The following is a 21,439-nucleotide window of genomic DNA, read 5'->3' on the forward strand; positions in this document are numbered from 1 at the left end:
CCTCCTCCTTCTCCTCCTCCTCCTCCTCCTCCTCCTCCTTCTTCTTTCTTTTCTCTTCTCTTCTTTTTTCTCCCTTCTCTCTTCTTTCTTCCCTGTGGGAAATGGGGTTTAAACTTGGAAGACTCTACCAGAATTTGCCTTCTGGGCCTTCCACTTGGCCCTACCGCTTAAGCCATGCCTCCAGCTATTTCATAAAATACTTTTGAAACCTGCTGTTTGATTTGTGTGAATAAATGATACTTCCTTTATTTCTCTTCGTATGTGATGCCCAAGTTACTCGTTTTTAGTTCTAGCCCATTGTAGCTTTGCCTGCCTGCACTTTACATCCAACTGTATTAAAAACAGATTCCCAAGTAGCAAATGTTTAGCTCTCCCAAAGCTGGAACGTTTGACAGTATGTTGAAAGAAAGCTTTTTTTTTTTTTTCAAACCAAGTTACTCATTTACTATTTGAGCTCTATGGACTTAGTTATCTTTTTTCCTTCTTAAATATTCTGTTGGACAGGATAAATAGATGACACCTCTAAGCCCGTGCATTTTAAATTTTATGATTGCTTCTTACCCAAATAATTCAAGGATGTCTCTTTTACATTGATAGATGAACTTAGTTTCCCCCTATTTCAGCATACTAAGATATGCAGTATCTTCCTGTTAGGAACATATAATATGAACCTGTTAGTAACAGGTTTACTATGCAGATTCAAGATTGAATACTTTGGGTTTTTACAATGCCTTTTTTTATTCAATGCCTTTATCCATTTTCCTCTCTGTGTATATACACATCATTTTGATGGAACTGACTTATTAACATTTTCTTGACTAAGCACTGTAGTGAACACTCAAATATACAACATTATTTCTTGTCAAATGAACATATGGTTGTCAAAATTAATAATATTTAAAAGCTCTCTTCCCTTTTCAAAGTTTTTCCATATACATGATCTGTTTAAATATTTGTAACAATGAACCAAATATTATTAGTGTTACAGAAGCTAGAACAAAATCAAATAAGGATTTAGTGATAGAATTTGGTCTATAATTCATACTTATATGTAGCTTTTTTTTTCACTTGAATTTACTGCTGTGTAGCCAAAAAGAAAATGGTTTGTTAAATACAGTAGAATTTATTAACTCTGTATAAAGTTTGATTCTGTTTGCTTACTCTTTAATCTTACAGAATCTGACTGTAATTCTTAAATACTGTTCTTCCCCTTGTCTAAGATTAGCTAAAATGAACGAATTATATATGCTAGCATGCAAATTTTCACAATATCAATTTGTTATGCAAGCCAAATAATAACCTTTAACTCTCCTTATTTTTTTTAACTTTTTCTTAGTTAAAATCCATTTGAATTTTATATTCCTTCTCTTTCTGGAATACTTGACCTCAGTACGACTTGGAAAGATTGAACCACATTTCTCAATGCTTTTTGTCATCTAAATAAAATAATTTATGGTTTTAATGAGTAGCAAGTGTAGATAGTGAATTTTTTACAAAAGATCCTATAAGAACGTATCAGGAAGTACAGGACTTTTTTTTTTAAGCTCATGTCCTTGAACATACTTAGTAAGCTACATCCTAAGATTTATTTACCTATCTATTTGAGATTAAGTCTTAATGTCTTGCCTCTATTATCTTGCTCAGACAATCCTCCCAACTCAGCTTCCTGAGTACCTCAGACTACAAACACAATTACTACACCTAGCTAATTAAGTACACTTTTGATATAGTTAATGATTGCTAAAGGAGTTGGAAAATAGAATTATCTGGTAAAGAGCTATATTAATTGCAATTTCAAACAATGATTTTTTTTTCTGCCTATTCTGGGTCTTGAACTCAGGGCCTGGGTACTGTCCCTAAGCCTCTCTGGGAAGGCTAGCACTCTACCACTTAAGCCACAGCACCACTTCCGGCCTTTTCTGTTTATGTGGTACTGAGGAATCGAACCTAGGGCTTCATGCATGCTAGGCAAGCACTCTACCACTAAGCCACATTCCCAGCCCAAACAATTTTTTTTATTTATTTTTATTTTTTTGGGGTCCGGTCGTGGGTCCTGAGCTCTGGGCCTGGGCGCTGTCCCTCAGCTCTTCAGCTCAAGGATAGTGCTCTACCACTTGAGCCACAGTGCCACTTCCGGCTTTTTCTTCTGCTTATGTGGTGCTGAGGAATCGAACCCAGGGCCTCATGCATGCAAGGCAAGCGCTCTACCACTGAGCCACCTTCCTAGCCCCCAAACAATTTTTTTAAGTGCCGGTTCCCACTACTCTACTGAGTGCATCAGACTAGAGAAGAAAAAAATCACATTTCCTACCTTAAAGAAATTTATTAGGACAGAGTATTAAATAATGTATAAGTAATAGGTTATGTCGCTAATACTGGAATAAAGAAAAATACAGACCACAAAGTAGAACCTCCTCAGAAACAAGTAAGGTCAAAAAGAATTTGACATTATATAAGTAGTCATGTAGTTCATAGAATACATTTCTGTCCTAAAAATAGGATATGGTTTTCCTAAGTAGAAAATTACTGACTATATCAAACATTTCTTGGTGCTACTATTTGCTATTATAATTTATCCTTTGTCTTGCACATTGTTTTACATTGAACTAAATATATTTTAAAAATCTTATATGGTGTTAAATAAACATGTAACAATACAATCCATTGGGTTTTAGTTGCCATTACCCAGGGAGGAGCAATACAACTGGCTAACAATGGTACCGATGGGGTACAGGGTCTGCAAACACTAACCATGACGAATGCAGCCGCCACTCAGCCGGGTACAACCATTCTACAATATGCACAGACCACTGATGGACAGCAGATTTTGGTGCCCAGCAACCAAGTTGTTGTTCAGGGTAAGAAAATTCAGAATTCACAAATATGATAAATTCTTTGAAAGATTAAAATTTTGTAAATTGAAAAAAGTAAGTACCATTAAATATAATTAATGTCTCCTCACTATTTATTTAGATATATCTTTAATTAAGAAATAGATATTTTCCATGAAATCTACTGTTACTCCAACTGGACCAAAATGTCATGGCATAAAAACAACTATTTTCAATTTTTAAAATATGGTATGTATCGTTAACACATTTAGTCTTTGAGGACTTGAGGAGGGGTAGATTATTTTAAAAATAGTAAGTTAGGAAAATGCATTCTTGACCTGACTACCTGGGGTCTGCTGTGTGATCCTGAGAAAGACCCAACCTTTCTAGGCCTAGGTCTTTCTTCTATGTTTGGATTTTGCTTTCTGGTTTTTCAAATTTATTCTAAAGAAATTTAAATACTTTTTTCTAAGATCACTACTTATTTCAAGTGAAAAAAACTATATTCCAAAAGAATACAGTATACAGGACTGTTGGGCTTTGGAGAGAAAGTAGTAGTAGATAAATGCTTGAATTATAGAAATAGCTTTTTTCTTTTGTGTGTATAAATATATATATATACACACACACACACACACAAACATTTCAGGATTCTGTAAGTAGGACTTCACCAGGGGTTTTGGTTGTTGTTGAATTTATTTGAATACTTCAAGATTAATTTATGCCAGATTAAAATATTACAGATGGAAGAACTAATAAATTTGTTTCTAAAAAATATTTACAGATATGTTTAGGTACTGGTGGCTCATGCCTGTAATCCTAGCTACTCAGGAGGCTGAGATTTGAGGATCAGTGTTCATAGCCAGCTCAGGCAAATAAGTCTGTGAGACTCTTATCTCCAATTAACCACCAGAAAACTGAAAGTAGAGCTGTGGCTCAAAGTGGTAGAGCGGTATCCTTGAGTAAAAAAGCTCAGGGACAATGCCTAGGCCCTGAGTTCAAGTCCTACAACTAACAACAACAAAAAATTTTTTACAGAAGTAACAGTGCATTTAGCTCTATGTTAGGTAATAATATCTGTACCATTCACCTTGAATAATTATTTTAGAATGATCCTAAAACACCAACCTGAGTCACAATTTATTAAATGGCCCTAATGTATTTACAGAATATATTCTGTTAAACAAATGGTATTTGAAAGAAATATTTTGATTATTAATGGGAGTAAAAACACCTTTTCACTTTACATGCAGGTACTCAAAAATTGTAAAGCAGGATGTCAGTGAATTTGAATTCTGAACGTCAGTTTGAAGATGGTAACATGTTTAGTATATAAATCTTTTCCACTCAAACTACACAAGTTAATTGATATTGATATCTGATGTAGATAATTTTATGAAAATCTTCAAATTCTCTCAATGTTAGGTTTCTTATTGGGAGAGCATTTCATCAAGGAGTTTTTGGAAGCAGTTTGACAAGTAGGTTGTTTAGTTAGAAAAATACAATTTGAATTTAGCTATTATGTACATTTAACAATATGTTTTCAGATAATATAATTAGCTTCACTTTCTCATACTTTCAGTTTTGTTTGAATTAGAAATTTATAATAGTTGACCATAATGCTTTATTTTCTCTTCCATTTTGCTATTTTATGAAAAATCATGGTCGTTTTTATGTCGTGGCAAGAGTCTACTTGAAATTTTTTAATATGAATTTACCAATATCAAAGGAAGACACTGAGGATTATACTCTATCTAGGAAGATCATCCAAGCTGTGCCCTACTTCCCTTTTAGACTTAAGGTTGGTAAGCATGTTAACCACAGAATAGACCTGCATTCTAATAGGGATAAATGAGACCCAGCAGACATAGGTTAAGACATCTTTCACACAATTATCTATACTAATAAATGCAGTAAATTGGGATTTATTTCTCAGTAATGACAGAGTTGATCATTATTTCAACATTTTAGCCATAATCATCTGCTCCTTATCACATCCCTTCAAATCCAAAAAGTGTGTTTAAAGTGATGATTGATACACAGTTAAATCAAGTTATAGAGTTTCTGTCTTACACCTTGTTCACTGTTCTTCTTTATAGCTGCCTCCGGAGATGTACAGACATACCAGATTCGCACAGCACCAACTAGTACCATTGCACCTGGAGTTGTTATGGCATCTTCCCCAGCACTTCCTACACAGCCCGCTGAAGAAGCAGCACGAAAGAGAGAGGTTCGTCTAATGAAGAACAGGTATGTATATACTCCATTTATTTAGACCATTGTAGGTCAATTCTTCCAAGTGTGCCTTTGTAACTACTGATAATAGGATCTTTGAATTGAATTTTTTCCAATAGAAATGATCACCCTGAAACTTTCTCATTTATAAAATGAAATTGTGGGCTAGTCTTTTAATTATGAAGTAATTTTCATAGGTGTGTTAATATTAAATGTTAAATTTACCTTAAATTTATCTTTAATAAATAAATGTATAATGCCACTTTATGTTTTAATATTTTCATTATTCAGAATGATAATTTAACACCAAAAGATTCTTTGAAATTACATTAATAGGAATACCATGTTTACTAACAAAATTTTAAAATAGATATAGTTCTCAACAATGAAATTGGAGAGGTTGCTTGGTTACTGTTGAGATAGAGTCTCACTTTTTGCTTGAGCCATCCTGGATCCTAGTCCTCTTATTTATGCTGTATCTGGGATTACAGGTGTGTACCATCATGTCAGAATCTTACGACTTTTTGCCCAGGCTAACCTGACTATGATCCTCCTGATCTCAGTTTTCGCTGCCATGATAGGTACATACCATCCAGCTATTTGGGCCTTAAGAACTTATTTATCTGGGCTACTCTCAAACCATGATCCCTAAGTCTACCTTCCAAGTAGCTAGAATTACTTGTGTGCCACTGATATCTGGTCCAATGAAAGTTTTACCTATCAAAATGAAATACAGCTATAAGCATGGATACTCAGAAGGCTAAGATCTGAGGATTATGGTTCAAAGCCACGTCAGTCAGCAAAGTCCATGAGACTCTTATCTCCAATTAACCACCAGAAAACTGGAAATGGCACTTTGGCTCAAAGTGGTAGAGCACTAGCCTTAGAGCAAAAAGAGCTCAGGGACAGTGCCCAGGCCCTGAGTTCAAGCCCCACAGCTGACCAAAAAATAGGAAGGGTAAAGTCATTCTCAGAAAGTAACTTTGTTGCCGTAAGTAGTTAGCCTGTTTAAAACAGGGCAAACGTAACTTACTAAATATTTAAGATTTGAGTATGGCAATGACCGAGACAAAAAAGTGAAAATAAAGATGTATGATGATATAAAAAATTAGAAATCAGTTCATCCCAAGAATCTTCACATACTGCGATAGAGTGAAAGAAACAAAAACTGAACTTGAAAGATCTAGCTTCAAGTCTTAGCTCTCCCATTTAGCTGTGACTTTGGGAGAATCTATTATTCCTAAACACCTTTTTTAAAATAACACACACACATCCCACTTAAAATGTTGTTCTAATGGTCAAGTAAGATTATACCCCTGAAAACAACTATTAATGCTCTGTTAGTTTCTTGTTTAAGCAACTTTGTGTTTCAGCTGATCTATCTCTTTGTACCTAAAATAATTTCTTAGCTGTCACAATGCTGATAAATTATATCTAAGCTATGAGAAATGGTATAGCCATTCTGAAATATTAGGGAGAAAGTTGGAAAGAAGCCCAGCAGCTTTTATTTTATCTTGTGCTCCAAATACTTTAAGTAAATAAACTCCAACACCAAATGGAAATGTAAAAGGTGCATTCAAATTTAATGTAAGAAAATTAATTATAAGAAAAATGCCTAACCTTTTGTAATGTAAAATATCTCAAGCAAATATTGGGTATAAAACTTTTAAAACGGGGCTGGGAAGGTGGCTCAGTGGTAGAGCGCTTGCCTTGCATGCCTGAGGCCCTGGGTTCGATTCCTCAGCACCACATAAGCAAAAAGAAAAAAGCTGGAAGAGGCGCTGTGACTCAAGAGGTAGAGCGCTAACCTTGAGCTGAAGAGCTGAGGGACAGCACCCAGGCCCAGAGTTCAGGCCTCATGACCGGACCCAAAAAAAAAACTTTTAAAACAACAGCACGTACTAAAACAAACAGTTCTAAGTAGATATAATAGGACAGTCAGAAAATAAATTATTTTGATTATACAAACAGAAACAACTGAGCACTGGTGGCTTATTCCTGTAATCCTAGCTACTCAGGAGGCTGAGGTCTGAGGATTGCAGTTCAAAGCCAGCCTGGGCAGAAAAGTCCCTGTGAGACTCTTATCCCCAATTAACCACCAGAAAACCGAAAGTAGAGCTGTAGCTCAAAGTGGTAGAGCACTAGCCTTGAGCAAAAGAACTCAAGGACAGTACCCAAGCCCTGAGTTCAAGCCCACAATGAATAAAACAAACAAATAAATAAATACAACAAAATTACTCAGAGTATATCTCTGTATTTCACTCCTGTGGAACAAGAGTTTTCCCTTTGCTCTTTTGTGAAAAATTAATATATCATATTTATGTGAGTCTGTTTCTGGGCCAACAGTCACTGATCTGTGTGTCTTTAAGTAATGCTATGCTATCTAACATCATAGTAAATCACAGCATCCTAGTAAATCTTGAATTTGACAGTGTGAGTCCTCCTCTCATGTACAGTATTGTTTTGCATTCTCATGATTTTTTAATTAGTTTGTTAATGTCTATAGAATGAGCTTTGATTAGGATTGGGCTAACTCTACATCAAGTATAGAATTGATATTCTTAATTTGATATATTGTTTAATTTGATAGATTTATACCAAAATAATTCTGGCTCTTTGGTTCTTGTTTTAGGGGTGGTACTGAAATTCCTAAGCAGCTCATTGCTAGTCTATAGAAATAACATTAGCTTCTCTGAGGATACAGGAAAAAAATTAAATTCAGTGTCTCCTATACTATCACTCCAAATACATCTGTAACAAACACAAATAAGCAATCAGTGCTGTAGGAAACACCAGCTGGGTGTCTTGTGATTCAGAAACAATTCTGACAGATGTTAGATCCCACAGGTTTAGGGTTTGGTCCCACTAGGCCACTCTTGCCTTTTACTTGCCATTTGCAAGCCCCAGGTTATTTGCCTGTTGCTCACTGAGCTGCTATTGATCGTTTTCATGACTTCATTTCTATTAATTTGACAAAACAGCTGTTAAGTACAGAAACACTTGTATTTACTATTAATCATAAAGGATATTTTATAAGCTATAAACAGCTAAGTGAGGAGCAAGGGCAAGTCAGACTTTGTCTGAAGTTAGCCTGTGCCACCCTCCTGGCTTATAGGTGTGTTGTTTCACACTCTCCTGGAAGCCTCCATGAATATAGCTATATAGTTCTTCCAAACCAGTTTCATGAATTTTTTTTGGGGGGGGGTTGGTCGTGGAGCTTGAACCCTGGGCCTGGCCGCTGTCCCTGTGCTCTTCAGCTCAAGGCCAGCTCTCTACCACTTGAGCCACAGCACCACTTCCAGTTTTCTAGTGGTTTATTGGAGGTAAGAGTCTCACGGAGTTTCCTGCCCAGGCTGGCTTTGAACTGTGATCCTCAGATCTCAGCCTCCTGAGTAGCTAGGATTACAGGCGTGAGCCACTGGCGCCCAACTCAGTTTCATGAATTTTTATGGTAGCTTAATTACCTAGACATGATTCATTAAATCCTTATTTATTGGACTTCAGCCTTTGTCCCTTCCTGTGATTGGTTGGAAGTTCCAAGTGAACCACACCAAATCATGCCTTGGTCCTTCTGAGGGCTAGTCTTCCTCTTATTGCTATCTAGGGACTTCCAGCCATCGCTCAATGCATTAATATTACAAAAAGACTGCCCTGGGTTCAATTCCTCAGTACCACATAAGCAGAAAAGGCCAGAAGTGTGCTGTGGCTCAAGTGGTAGGGCACTAGCCTTGAGCTGAAGAGCTGAGGGACAGTGCCCAGGCCCAGAGTTCAGTCCCATGACTGACCAAAAGAAGAAGAAGAAAAGAAAAAAAAAAAAAATATATATATATATATATATAACAAAAAGACAACATTTTGAAGACTCCTAGTAGTTTAGGAATTTTATGTCAGAAGGAATACCAAAAATACATACTAACCTTTTATATTTAATGACCACTCAAAATTTAGTTCATTATGGTATCTTTTTTTTTTTGGTAGTGTCTTTACAGTTTTCTCTAAATAGTAAAAGTTAACAAATCTGTCATCTTCCAGTTGGATTACAGAATAATGGTTCTTAGGAAGAACCAGTTCCTAAGCTAAAGTGAGAATGTCAGCAAAACTTTATTTCTTTTTGGAAGTGGCGCTGTGGCTCAAGTGGTAGAGCGCTCGCCTGGAGCTGAAGAGCTGAGGGACAGCGACCAGGTCCAGAGTTCAAGCCCCACGACCGACCAAAAAAAAAAAAAAATAGGACATAATATTTCTTTTTGGAGTTTCTAGAGAAGAATTTACTTCCTTGCCCTTTCCAGCTTCTAGATGAACCCAGCATTTTTTGGTTAATGGTCCACTTTATCCATTTTCAAAGTCAGCATCATTGGCATATTTCTCTGTTTTTCTTCCATAGCAATATCGCTTTCTGCCTCCCAATTTTAAGAGCTCTTGTGCTTAGTCTAAACTCTCTCAAAGTAATCTAAAATAATTTTCCTATTTTAACATTAGCTCCCTATCAAGCTTAATTTCCCTAAGCCACATCAGATCTCAGAGGTGAGTCATTTTGGGGTGATTACAAATATTTAGAAATTGTAGCCTCTTAGTAAATGCTGTTAACAGATCTTTTGTTCCTAGTTTCTTGTCTCTCCCACTCAGCTGCTCTTTCTTCTTCAATGTCTACCACAGTAGATACTGGGGCCTCTTTGCAGTCCAAGTGCCTTATCAGGTTCATGGAGCCATAGCCTGTAAAAGCACACAATTACTATTGTCTTCAGAGGTTGTGCATTGACCTACCAACTTACATACTCTGGCCTTCATCAGTTTTCACCTACTGTACTTAAAATTATAAGGAGTTATTTTTATTATTGTGTAGCTGGCGTACAGCTGTACTCCAGTGAGGATGGGTTTTTATCTCCTCCTTCCATTTATCTCCTATGGTAATCCTCTCTATCAGTATGATAGGGTAAGAGTAATATTCTTTCAGACTCTCCAGATGTTGTCGCAGAAGCCAGACCAAGGCACATTACTTTTAAGTTAACATGATGCATGCCAGGGAAGAGTGAAAAGACTTGTACAAATCTGTTGATTGGTTGGTTTTTGGGACAGAGTCTCACCTTGTAACCTAAGCTGTCTTAGTGCAATTTTCTATGTAATCCATGCCAGCCTCAAACTTTCAATCCTCCTGCCTCTGCCTCCTATGTCCTGGGGTTATAGGTGTGCTACACATACAAAGCTAAGACTCTTACAGACTTGAAGACCAAAGAGAAAAGGAAAATCATATAGAATTAAAAATACTTTTTTTTTTTACTTTGTAAAAGAATTTTTTCTGAAAATATTCATATAGCTTGGTACTGGGGGCTCCTAACTCTAATCCTCCTAAGTGCTCAGGAGGCTACAGTCTGGAGGCTCATGGTTTGAAACCAGCTCAGGCAGAAAACTTCTCAAGGGGGTCTGGGAAGGTGGCTCAGTGGTAGAGTGCTTGCCTTGCATGCCTGAGGCCCTGGGTTCGATTCCTCAGCACCACATAAGCAAAAAGAAAAAAAGCCGGAAGTGGGGCTGTGGCTCAAGTGGTAGAGTGCTAGCCTTGAGCTGAAGAGCTGAGGGACAGCGCCCAGGCCCAGAGTTCAGGCCCCACGACTGGACCAAAGAAAAAGAAAACTTCTCAAGGCTCTATTTCCAAAACAACCAGCAGAAGGATGAGCTGGAGAACATGCAAGCTGATCAAGTGCATGGCCCTAGGCCAAACACTGCAACAAGCATACATAAAAAAGTAAAGTCACTGTTTGCACTGGAATCATAGAATTGTATTTTTCTTGTAGTAGAAGTTATTTTAATCTTTACATGTAAATTCCCACTTCAGTCGCTGATGTGGCGGGTGGGGGACATCCTTTTAATTCTCTTTAGTCTTAAAGTATATTTACATAGGAATTTTTAGAAGCTGTTTAGAGGCAGTCTTCAAGCTACAAGTTCTTATAAAACTTTCATTTGAGGTTTATTTGAATTTTGTATTAGGATATTTATATTAATATTTAAATGTTTAGACTTTATTTAAAATTGTTGGTTTAGAATGGCTCCAATTCTATTCCTTAGTTTTGCATATGCCTCAATTCAAACCTAACATATATTAATTTGAGACATGTTGATGAGTACTTTTTATTTCTCTTTTTATTTGTAAACAAGAAAAAAAAAAGCAAGGTGGACACTGGTGGCTCACTCCTGTAATTCTAGCTACTCAGAAGGCTGAGATCTGAGGATCCCAGTTCAAAGCCCAGGCACAAAAGTATTACAGAGTCAAATTAAGTTTAGAATGTGTTCTATGAAATTCCTCTTTGGAGATCCTCAGTTTACAGTAGTACATTCAAAAGATCCAAGAATTCTTGCATTAAAGAAGCTAGTTAATTGTTTTAGCCCAATGTTTGAGGAACATACATTTAAAATATTCATAATACTATTTGTAATGGAACAATCTTAGAAGATGCTAACCTGTATATCATATTAATGTAACTTTGAAAACATGTAGTCATAGTGCTTACATGGTCGATTCTACTTGCAGATTATAAATTCTTGGGTAATAAAGAGGAAAAGGAAAAGAAATAAGATTGATCAACCTTGGCAGAATTTAAACTTTTGTAAATGCATGATTGGTTGTAAATGGCTATGTTTTATATAGACTTAGACTCTACTTTCAACTGAGCCATAAGGAATCTACCTTGTTCTATTCCCTGTGCTAGTGGCTGAAGATATTCAAAACAAAAACAAAAAAACGGGGCTGGGAAGGTGGCTCAGTGGTAGAGCGCTTGCCTTGCATGCATGAGGTCCTGGGTTCAATTCCTCAGCACCACATATGCAAAAAGAAAAAAATAGCTGGAAGTGGTGCTGTGGCTCAAGTGGTAGAGCGCTAGCCTTGAGCTGAAGAGCTGAGGGACAGCGCCTAGGCCCAGAGTTCAAGCCCCACGACCAGCAAAAAATAAATAAATAAAAACAAGCTGAGTCTGATGCAACAATGAGAAGTACAAGTTGTCATGTCCAAAACGAGCTTTACAACGTCGGTGGGGGGGGGGGGAAGGGGGGGAGGGGGGAAGGAGAAGGATTGGGATTGGGGGGGAGGGAGGAGGCTGGGAAGGGATGGGAAGGGTAAACAAAGGAGGAGGCTGCAATGCTTGGTAAGAAATGTACGCATTAACCTGCCCACGCAATTGTAACCCCTCTGTACAGTATGTTCACAAATAAAATAAAATAAAATTAAAAAAAAAAAAAACAAGCTGAGGTACTAGTAGCTCACGACTGTTATCCTTACTTCTCAGGAAGTTGAGATCTGAAGATCATGGTTGAAGCCAGCCCAGTCAGAAAAGTCCATGAGACTCTTATCTCCAATAAACTACTTAGAAAAAGCCAGAAGTTGTATTGTGGCTCAAATGGTAGAGCGCTAGCCTTGAGAGAGAAGCTCAGGGTTAGTGTCTAGGCCCTGCATTCAAGTTCCAGGACCACACACACCAAAAAAAAAGAACCATAATGTAGGGCATTTAACCACATAGATTTTTTTAAAGTTTATATTACAGTTTTCAGCTTGCCAAAAATGATCTTTTATTAAGTTTTTAACTTGTTAAATTTTTAAATAATGTTACTTCTTTTAAATTGTGCTAAAACATACAACATAACATAAAATGTAATATCCTAATTATTTTTTAGTTCAATAGTAGTTAAGTATGGTCACAGTTGTAACACTCAGTTTTATAAGATGAAGATCTCGTACCCATTAAACCATACCCATCCCCTCCTCAAGCTGTGAGTAGCTATACTTCTATACTTCTATGCTTTATTACTTTAGATAGTAGAACTGTAGTTTTTGTCTTTGTGGGACTAGCTTATTTCACTTAATGTCTTCAAGGTTTATCCATATTATAGTATATGTCAAGATTTCCTTCCTTTGAAGACTGAATAACAGATATTACATTCTATGTATGTATGTATGTCATTTCCTTCACTGATGACACTTAAGTACTTCTATCCTTTAGCTTTTGTACGGCTGTGTACACAGTATATATATATATATATATATACACACACACACATGTATATCTATATGTATATAATATATATCACTAAATCAGTTCTTTTGTTAAGTAATGAGGTTAATAATTATATAGCTAATTCTATTAGTAATTTCTTAATAAACATTCCATTTTGTTTCCTATAACAGCCATACCATTTTACATTCCCAGAAACAGTTCAAAAATGTTCCAATTTCTAACATCCTTATCAGTATTTTCTGGTGATGGTGGAAGTTGGTTTTGATAATAGATATCCTAAGAATGTAATGTGATGTCTTACAGTTTTTATTTGCATCTCCCTAATAATTAGTAATGTTGAATATCTTTTCATATGCTCATTGGCTATTTGTGTATTTTCTTCTTGTTCTTTTTTTCCCCAGTTTGTCATAGGACTTAAACTCAGGGGCCTAAGCTCTGTCCTTGAGCTTTTTTTGCTCAAGTCTCACAGACTTATCTGACTGGGCTGGCTTTGAACCATGATCTTCAGATCTCAGCCTCCTGAGTAGCTAGGATTACAGATGTGAGCCAGCAGCACCCGACTGTTTGTGTATTTTCACTAGAGAAATATCTCGGTAACTCCTATGCCATTCAGTATGGATATTTTGTTGATTAACTAAAATTCTTTGGGTTTTTTTGGGTCCAGTAGTGGGGCCTGAACTCTGGGCCTAGGCGCTGTCCCTCAGCTCTTCGCTCAAGGCTAGCGCTCTACCACTTGAGCCACAGCACCACTTCCAGCTTTTTTCTTTTTGCTTATGTAATGCTGAGGAATTGAACCCGGGGCCTCAGGAATGCAAGGCAAGCGCTCTACCACTGAGCCACCTTCCCAGCCCCTTATTAAAATTCTTTATATGTTCTGGATATTAACCCTTCATCCAATACGATTTTACTTCTCTTGTTCTGAAGATTGCCTATTTGTTATTTATTATATCCTGGTTCCATTTCAGTCTCCTGTTCAGGTTAACCTTACCTAATCCATCTTTAGAAACCTTTGTCCCTCCCCCCATTTTCTTAAAAAAGCTCTGTAACTTTAGGTTTTATATTATTTATATTTATATTACATTTAATTTTTACATGTCCCAAGAGCATTTATTTATTGAAGAGGCAGTTGTGTTAGATTTTTTTTAATGTTCTACAATAATGAGTTTGCAAGTTTTTTTTATTGTTGAAGGATTTTTTTCCCCCACTAAAATTTATCCTATTGATATAGATAGAATTTTAAGTTACATAGGTATAACACAGAACATTTTAGTGAATAGTATAAAGACTAGTGGTAACAGAGTGAATATCTATTTGCATGTTTGTTTGGCTCAAGTTTTTGTAGTATATTAAAATTAAATAAAATCAATTATGTTTATCTGTTCCAATGCCTAATATATAGAAAATATATACTAATATGTACTAAAATATTCCTTTGACTAATTTCTACTCCAAAAGAAATGAGATAGAGATTACTTGGATAATTTTTGCTGTCCTTTTTTATTCATAGGGAAGCAGCACGAGAGTGTCGTAGAAAGAAGAAAGAATATGTGAAATGTTTAGAAAACAGAGTAGCAGTGCTTGAAAACCAAAACAAGACACTGATTGAGGAGCTAAAAGCACTTAAGGACCTTTACTGCCACAAATCAGATTAATTTGGGATTTAAATTTTCACCTGTTCAGGTGGCAAGTGGACTGGATTGGCCACAACCAGAAAGACAAAATAAACATTTTATTTTCTAAACATTTCTTTTTTTTCTATGCGCAAAACTGCCTGAAGCAACTACAGAATTTCCTTCATTTGTGCTTTTGCATTAAACTGTGAATGTTTCAACACCTGCCTCCACTTCTCCCCTCAAGAAATTTTCAGCACCAGGAATCATGAAAAGACTTCTGCTTTCCAATGCCCACCCTCCTCAAGAAGTAATAATTTGTTTACTTGTAAATTGTTGGGGGAAATGATGAAAATGAAATCTTTTTTAAAAAATGATTTCAAGGTTTGTGCTGAGCTCCTTGATTGCCTTAGGGACAGAGTTACCCCAGCCTCTTGAGCTGAAGTAATGTGTGGCCGCATGCATAAAGTAAGTAAGGTGCAATGAAGAAATGTTGATTGCCAAATTGACATGTTTTCACTTTTTGTGAATTATGTAGAATTGTTCAGACATACCCTTTAAACAAATTTTAATATGGCATTGAAAAAATTAAGAATGAATTTGAAGAACTTCCTATGTATGTTTTTTTCAGTACTGAAACTTTCCTTGGTTCTTAAAAACCTGTATTAACCACAGCTCTTCCATAGGGCAGTTGTTGCTTCTTACTTCAGTTCTGTATGTGTTCAGTATTTTTGAATACATTAAAAGAAGTAACCAACTGAATGAAAAAGCATGGTATTTGAATTTTAAATTAAATTGAAGTAAAGATGCAAAGCTTATTTTAGTACTAAATCTTAGTAAAAGGATGCCGACTAGGAAATGAATCCTTGAGTTACATAACAAGGTTTTTAAATAAAAGTTTTTTTCCTTGCCTTCAAAATTATTTATATTGTCACTCATTTACTTTAAAAAATACTTCTAATTAACTGTTGTCCTTTGCACTTACGTTGTGCCACCAACAAGAAACGTCTTCAAGATGTAAAATAAAGCAAAATCATTTATTTATTTGCTATAGTAAAATACTGGATTTTAAATCTTTTCCATATTAGCATATTTTAATCAGAGAATCTCTAATGAATCTTTTAAATAAAGTATATAAGCCTCTGGTTCTAAAAAATACAGCGTTAGGTGTGCATAAAGAAAGTAATTTCACCACACATATTTGAATGTCTACTGTACTTCATTTTGCCTTTTTTCTAAAAAGGGTAGTTAAATGCTTTAGCTTTCCAATATGATTCCATAGAGCCTTGCTATTTGTTACCTGTTTTAATTGCTGATGATAAGAACCTGCGTATGTGTGCATCTTTGTTTCTAATAACATTTTAATTAGTTGTTCATTATATTCACTAAGCTTGATAAATCTAAATGTTATCCTTTAAAAGAAAACCAAGGTGGATTTTTAAAATTGGAGATGGCATAATATGACATTAAACTTCCACATTGAAGAAGGAAGTTCATTTTTTAAAAGTCAAGAAATTTGATAAGAAATGTTTTATAGTCATGGGTTAAGGAAATGAAGTTTGCTTATCATAACAAAGCATACAGAGTGAGTTATTGGGTTTATTTTTTAAAGTAAGTTTAAATTAATATTTATAAATGTTATATTTTTGTTTGTAACAGACCATTGTCTTTTTTCAAGGATGAACAGAGTTTATGAAGGAGCATCATTCTAAGAATTGAGTGATGTAGTCTTTATATTTGGACAGTTCACCAGATTCTCAAGAAGGCTTTCAAACAACTGTAAAGTTTGATGTTTGTCCTGCTGAGCAAGTGGAGAAAGTGATAGCATAAGTATTGCTTGTTACCAGGATAGCTATGTCATTTCTAAACTTGGTTCTACACAAACCAAGTAAAAGGATATCTGTTTCACAATCTGGACTTATTTTACATTGAATCAAAATGTCAGCTGTCAATGTTTTAAGTGAAAAATTGCTTGTATATAGCAATTTATGATCTCTAAAGCTATGTTGTTGTTGTGGGGGGTTTTTTTCCCAAAAGTTGAGGCTTTCTACTTAATTAGGAAGGTTGTATCTTTTAGTCCCTGATAAATCAAGGCAATCACATTTCTATTAGCTGAATGGATTTCTAAGTTACAAAGACTTGGTCCTTTATACCTTCAGGATGACTGCACTGGTTTGAAGTCAGTTATTTAACAGTAAGGTAACAAATGTATGATGTTGCTAAATCTGCATTAGGCCTTTGGAGAGACTTGAAGATTTCAGTTTATACAGATAGAAATCAAGCAGCATTTGTCCAGGTTTTTTGTGGGGTTTTTTTTTAATGTGAGAGATAGAAGAAATATGTTTGTTTTTAAGCTTATTACTTGGAGAATCTTTATTTTTAAAATGACATTTTAAATCTTGCAGCCAAGAAATTATGGCCACATTGTAAGTAAGGTTTTCTCTTCCTATTGGCCAAAAGGGAATAAAAATGTCATCATAGGAATCTGTATATATGCTACTGATTTGCCTAGAAAATAATAAGTTTGATATTGCTCATTTTGCAAATATAGGGCCATGTGGCACTTTTATCTATAGGACAGATTAACTAATAAAAATGAAGTGGGGAGGGGTTTATTTTTGATATATTTCTCTGAGTTGTCAAGCTCTGATAGTGTTTAACTGAAAAGTGGCTTAGAAAGGGCTAGGTTCAATGTGTTCACATTATTAAAAATTTGATGAGATATAAGTTCATTCTTTTTCAAACTCAAGTACCATATTGGCAACTGTAATTTTGTCATAGGTGCTGTTTGTTTAGATTCTCTTGGGAGTGGGGTTGGGGAAATGGCATTTGTATAATATATGTGTACATATATACATACATACAGTATATAATCTAAAGCTCTGAGAGCTCCTAAGTCAGGAATGCTGAGTATTATAGTATATTGAGGTCAGATGAAATTTTACATTTTTGTGTGTTCTATTGCATCCCTTCTGCTAGTTTCAATGACTGCATTTCTCCATCACTCATGATTGACTTATAGCTCTAAATTTTTCCAAGCATTTTTATTAGTTTACTTGGATGCTTTTAAATACTTTACTAGTCATTTGAAAACTTCCCCACTCCCACCAAAAACAAAATATTTGGGTTTTCTGCTTTGTCTCTGGCAGCTACAATACTGGTAAGAACATTTTGAAGAGAGCTTTTTAAAAGAACCACTGATTTTTCAAAAATCATCCAGGGGAGGAACTTTTGGTGTTTGATTTGCGCAGGGATTTATCAGGCAATGTGTTTTGAGGTAGGCCCGCAGCAGTGCTAGTGTCCAGAAGCACAATACCAGTCAGGCAGGCTTTCCAATCAATAGTCATCTGGCTGAAGTTTTATCTCTGCCTCTCAGGACTGCTCCCTACTATCTTCTTGACCATTTGGGTGGAATCATACAAAGGCTTAGAGCTTGGAAACAAGTTTGTATAAACCAGAATGCTTTTACTTACTTGTAGTGACTTCAGTCTAGATGTATTCTTTTTGACTTAATTTTTAATTGAGTGTTCAGTTACAGTCATCTATTAACATAAATTGGTTGCTTACCAAAGACTGCTTCATTTTGCAGGAATAAAGGCTAATGTAATTAGAAACAGTGGTTACATGCCTTTTCAATAATTTCGAGGAGTTTATTTTGTTGCATTTGTAATGCTGAAAACTGTTGGTATATTATTTCCTGTTACCTAATACAAAAGTTGTATATTTATTTGGATTTTATTTACATGAATATTTGTAAATGTTTGGTGTAACTTGCACTTTTAAAAATGACCTAGTGTGGGTCTTAGCAACTTATCAAGTCCCCTAACCAATTCATTGACTTTTTGGTCTTTTTTTTTTTTTCTCTTCAGATATGACTTTTTTTAATAGAAGCTTTTTGTTGATTTATATATATTAGCACCTAAAAGCTAGCCTTTAAACTGTTGATAGGATTGTTGGTTTATGCCCGTATTCTTATCTGCTTGGGGGACTGAATGCTTACACCTCAAAGCCAACCCACCCAGGCAGGATAGTTCCTGAGAACCCTTATCAATCAATAGCTAGGCGTGATGACAAATGCAGGATCAGTCCAGGTATGCAACCAGGCAGGAAGCAAAATAACCAGCATATAAATGGAGCTGAAGGTCTGGCTCAATGATAAAGCGCCTGATAGCAAACTCAATGTCAAGTTCAAACCCCAGAACATCCCCTCTTCTACCCTATCCCCTTTTCAAAAAGCTTTTAAAAAAAAAAATCTAGATAATAGATTTGACTAGCCCAGATAATCAGAAGATGGACTCAAACTTTTATCATGAATAATGATTCAACAAAAAAGTAACTCAAAGTATCAATCCTTATTTCAAATGAAACTTTATCCTCACCACAGTAATAGTATTCCAAATAATTACTAATTTTTCCACAGTAGTAAGATTTTAAAAGCATATAGCTATTATCATCATGGGAGACTACATATAATAATCGTTTTTTACTAAATTCATTTTATATTGGCTTTATTACATCAAAGCGATGAAGTTTGGTTATAGATGAGGACATATGCTTTAGAAAGCCTATAAGTGAAGAATTGTGATATGTTTATTCACTCAGTAGCTGTACAAAGCACAACCAGAACTTTTTGTTGGACGGCTCACATCTTGATTACTTTTATTGTTAATAATGTTGACTTCTTTTTTAAGTTGACTACATAAGTCACTGTATGTACTAGGAACTGGTTTTCCTGACTTTCTAGAACCAATGGCTAAGAAAAGGCAAATCCTTGAGGGGTTGAACCTATCAGGAAATTGAGTCAGTATGGAAGAATTTCAAACAAATCAAACAGGGTGCTGAAGTTCCATCTGTCTCATCTCCTATGATATGTTCTTATTGATGAGTGAATGTAGCTTAAGCCTTTGTATGCATCCTCAGGGGGCAAACTTCAAAGAGGGACCAGATAACATTCTAACGGAGGAATTATATTTCAGGTGTTTTAGCTTGAAACTTATTTTTTAAAAAAAGAAAAATTAAAAAAAAAATAGAACAAAGCCTGTAAAGCAAGTTGACAATTAAAAAAAAAAAAAAAAAAAAAACAGGCAGAGTTGTTTAGCACAGAGAGGAAAATAATGACCGGTCCACATTCTGGCACTGTGGGTGCAGGTCCCAGCTAAGTAAAACATGCATTTTAAATTATTCTCACCAGCAAGTAAAAGGAAACGAACAATCTACAAGAAATGGCTTGAGAAAGGTCAAGCAAATTAAAATTTTACCTACTTTCCAGGCATTGTTTAATACTTGGCTATAGAAGCATGGCATTTCTAAGCTTCCGTGTGATGAGCATCTTGGAGATGGTCACAGTCAACCTGAGATGGGTAAAAATTGTTAGAGGAGGAAGAAAATCCCTGCAGGGAATAATTTGATGTTAGTTGGCCATATGAAATGATCAAGCATTGTGTTTGGGAGGTTTTATTTTCTTATGTTTTAAAATTGAATTGGTAAATGCTTTATAGACATATTTTTATCCAGGTGCCACTCCAATGTGTATGTAATAAAAATTATTTATATTGAAAGTGGAAAATAATTTTTCAGCATTTTACTGTGAGTATAGATTTATTAGGGATGACAAAGAAGCCCTGGTTAGCAGTTTCCCTTGTAAAGTTGTCCTTGACTGATTTATAACAGAGTAGCTATAGTCTTCCCTCACCCCCATCCCCCCCTCCAGCAAAAAGAATTGTTTCTAACCAGATGTGTCACTTGAAACTTCTTAGCAACAAAATAACCAGGGGAGTTCCTCCAAAGGTGTTTGGCTTTTGAATTTTTCCTTGAGGTCAGGGGTTAAGAATGCCTCCCCCAAAACTATCAGCACAAAACAGGGTATCAATTTTTTTAACTCTGATATTTCTGTTAGAGTTGAATATTAAATAAGGAACTATAATGAAGGAAATACATTTCTAATAAAATTCCCTACATTCTAGAAACGTCCCTGTTTTGATCTTTTTTTTTTAACCAAAAACTTTCTGTGCTTTATGTGTAAAGGAAGAAAATGTACTGGGTTACAATGCATTTTATGAACACCATGTACATATATTAGCTGCTTTGTGTTCAGGATGGTAGCGATTGCTTTGTATATTGAAGTGATCCTTGTGAATTTGTGATATATTGTCATAAAGTGCTTTTTCTTACTGTAATCTTTGTGGTATCAACTGTCATAATGCCCTTTTTACACAAACATTTATGTGCAGTCACATAAACATTGCTTTTAAAAACACTGTAAGTCTCTTTTTTGGGGATGGGATCTCCTTGTTTCTTGCTAGTATTGTTAAGCCATATTTTCTTGTTTATTTGTTTTGTTAAGTGAGCAAAAGCATATTGACTATATCCCAAGCTTGTGTTGCACAGCAGTTGAAAATTGCAGTTCATGCAACAAGAACCTATCTTTAGTTACTTAATTTTAGTAACCTCCTAATTTTTAGCACAAGATTTTTCAGTAAGAAAGAACAGTGCCTACTTGAAGATGGGAAGACACTGTTAAACCAGTGAAGACCCATTAGCGGTCTCTATTATCAGATAAAATGGAAGGGACTTCAAGGGCTGGTTGTGTACTCTGACAGTCTGAGCACTCCGGAGGCGGAGGCGGGGCGAAAGGATGAAAATGCAGTGCCAAGCTGGGCTGTACACGGAACCGTGGGAGGGAGGGAGCAATTCATAAATTTTGCTTAAATTCTAAGAATAAAGCATTCCTTTACTATTCTGAAATAAGTTTTAAGCAGTCATATTT

At 35.6% G+C, this 21,439-nt stretch overlaps 1 protein-coding gene across 4 annotated transcripts in view; it reads left to right on the forward strand.

Annotated features, from left to right (window-relative positions):
* Window positions 1–20,929, forward strand: part of Creb1 (cAMP responsive element binding protein 1) — a 40,687-nt gene extending 19,758 nt beyond the window's left edge. Inside the window, exons 5-8 of one of the 4 annotated variants that reach the window (XR_001174753.1) lie at window positions 2,676–2,858; window positions 4,931–5,081; window positions 14,571–15,141; window positions 16,352–20,929. Coding sequence is in view for 3 of the 4 variants with exons in the window: in XM_013009476.1 (XP_012864930.1) it covers window positions 2,676–2,858; window positions 4,931–5,081; window positions 14,571–14,715 (479 nt within the window). In the remaining variant the exon portion in view is untranslated. Of the gene's footprint in view, window positions 1–2,675; window positions 2,859–4,084; window positions 4,148–4,930; window positions 5,082–14,570; window positions 16,324–16,351 lie in introns of those variants that run through there. The other 3 variants (XM_013009494.1, XM_013009476.1, XM_013009486.1) reach the window with 3 other exon arrangements.
* The last annotated feature ends 510 nt before the right edge of the window (window positions 20,930–21,439 follow it).

The sequence above is a fragment of the Dipodomys ordii genome, unplaced genomic scaffold (genome assembly GCF_000151885.1).
Source record: "Dipodomys ordii isolate 6190 unplaced genomic scaffold, Dord_2.0 Scaffold1, whole genome shotgun sequence".
NCBI classification, from domain to species: Eukaryota; Metazoa; Chordata; class Mammalia; order Rodentia; family Heteromyidae; genus Dipodomys; species Dipodomys ordii.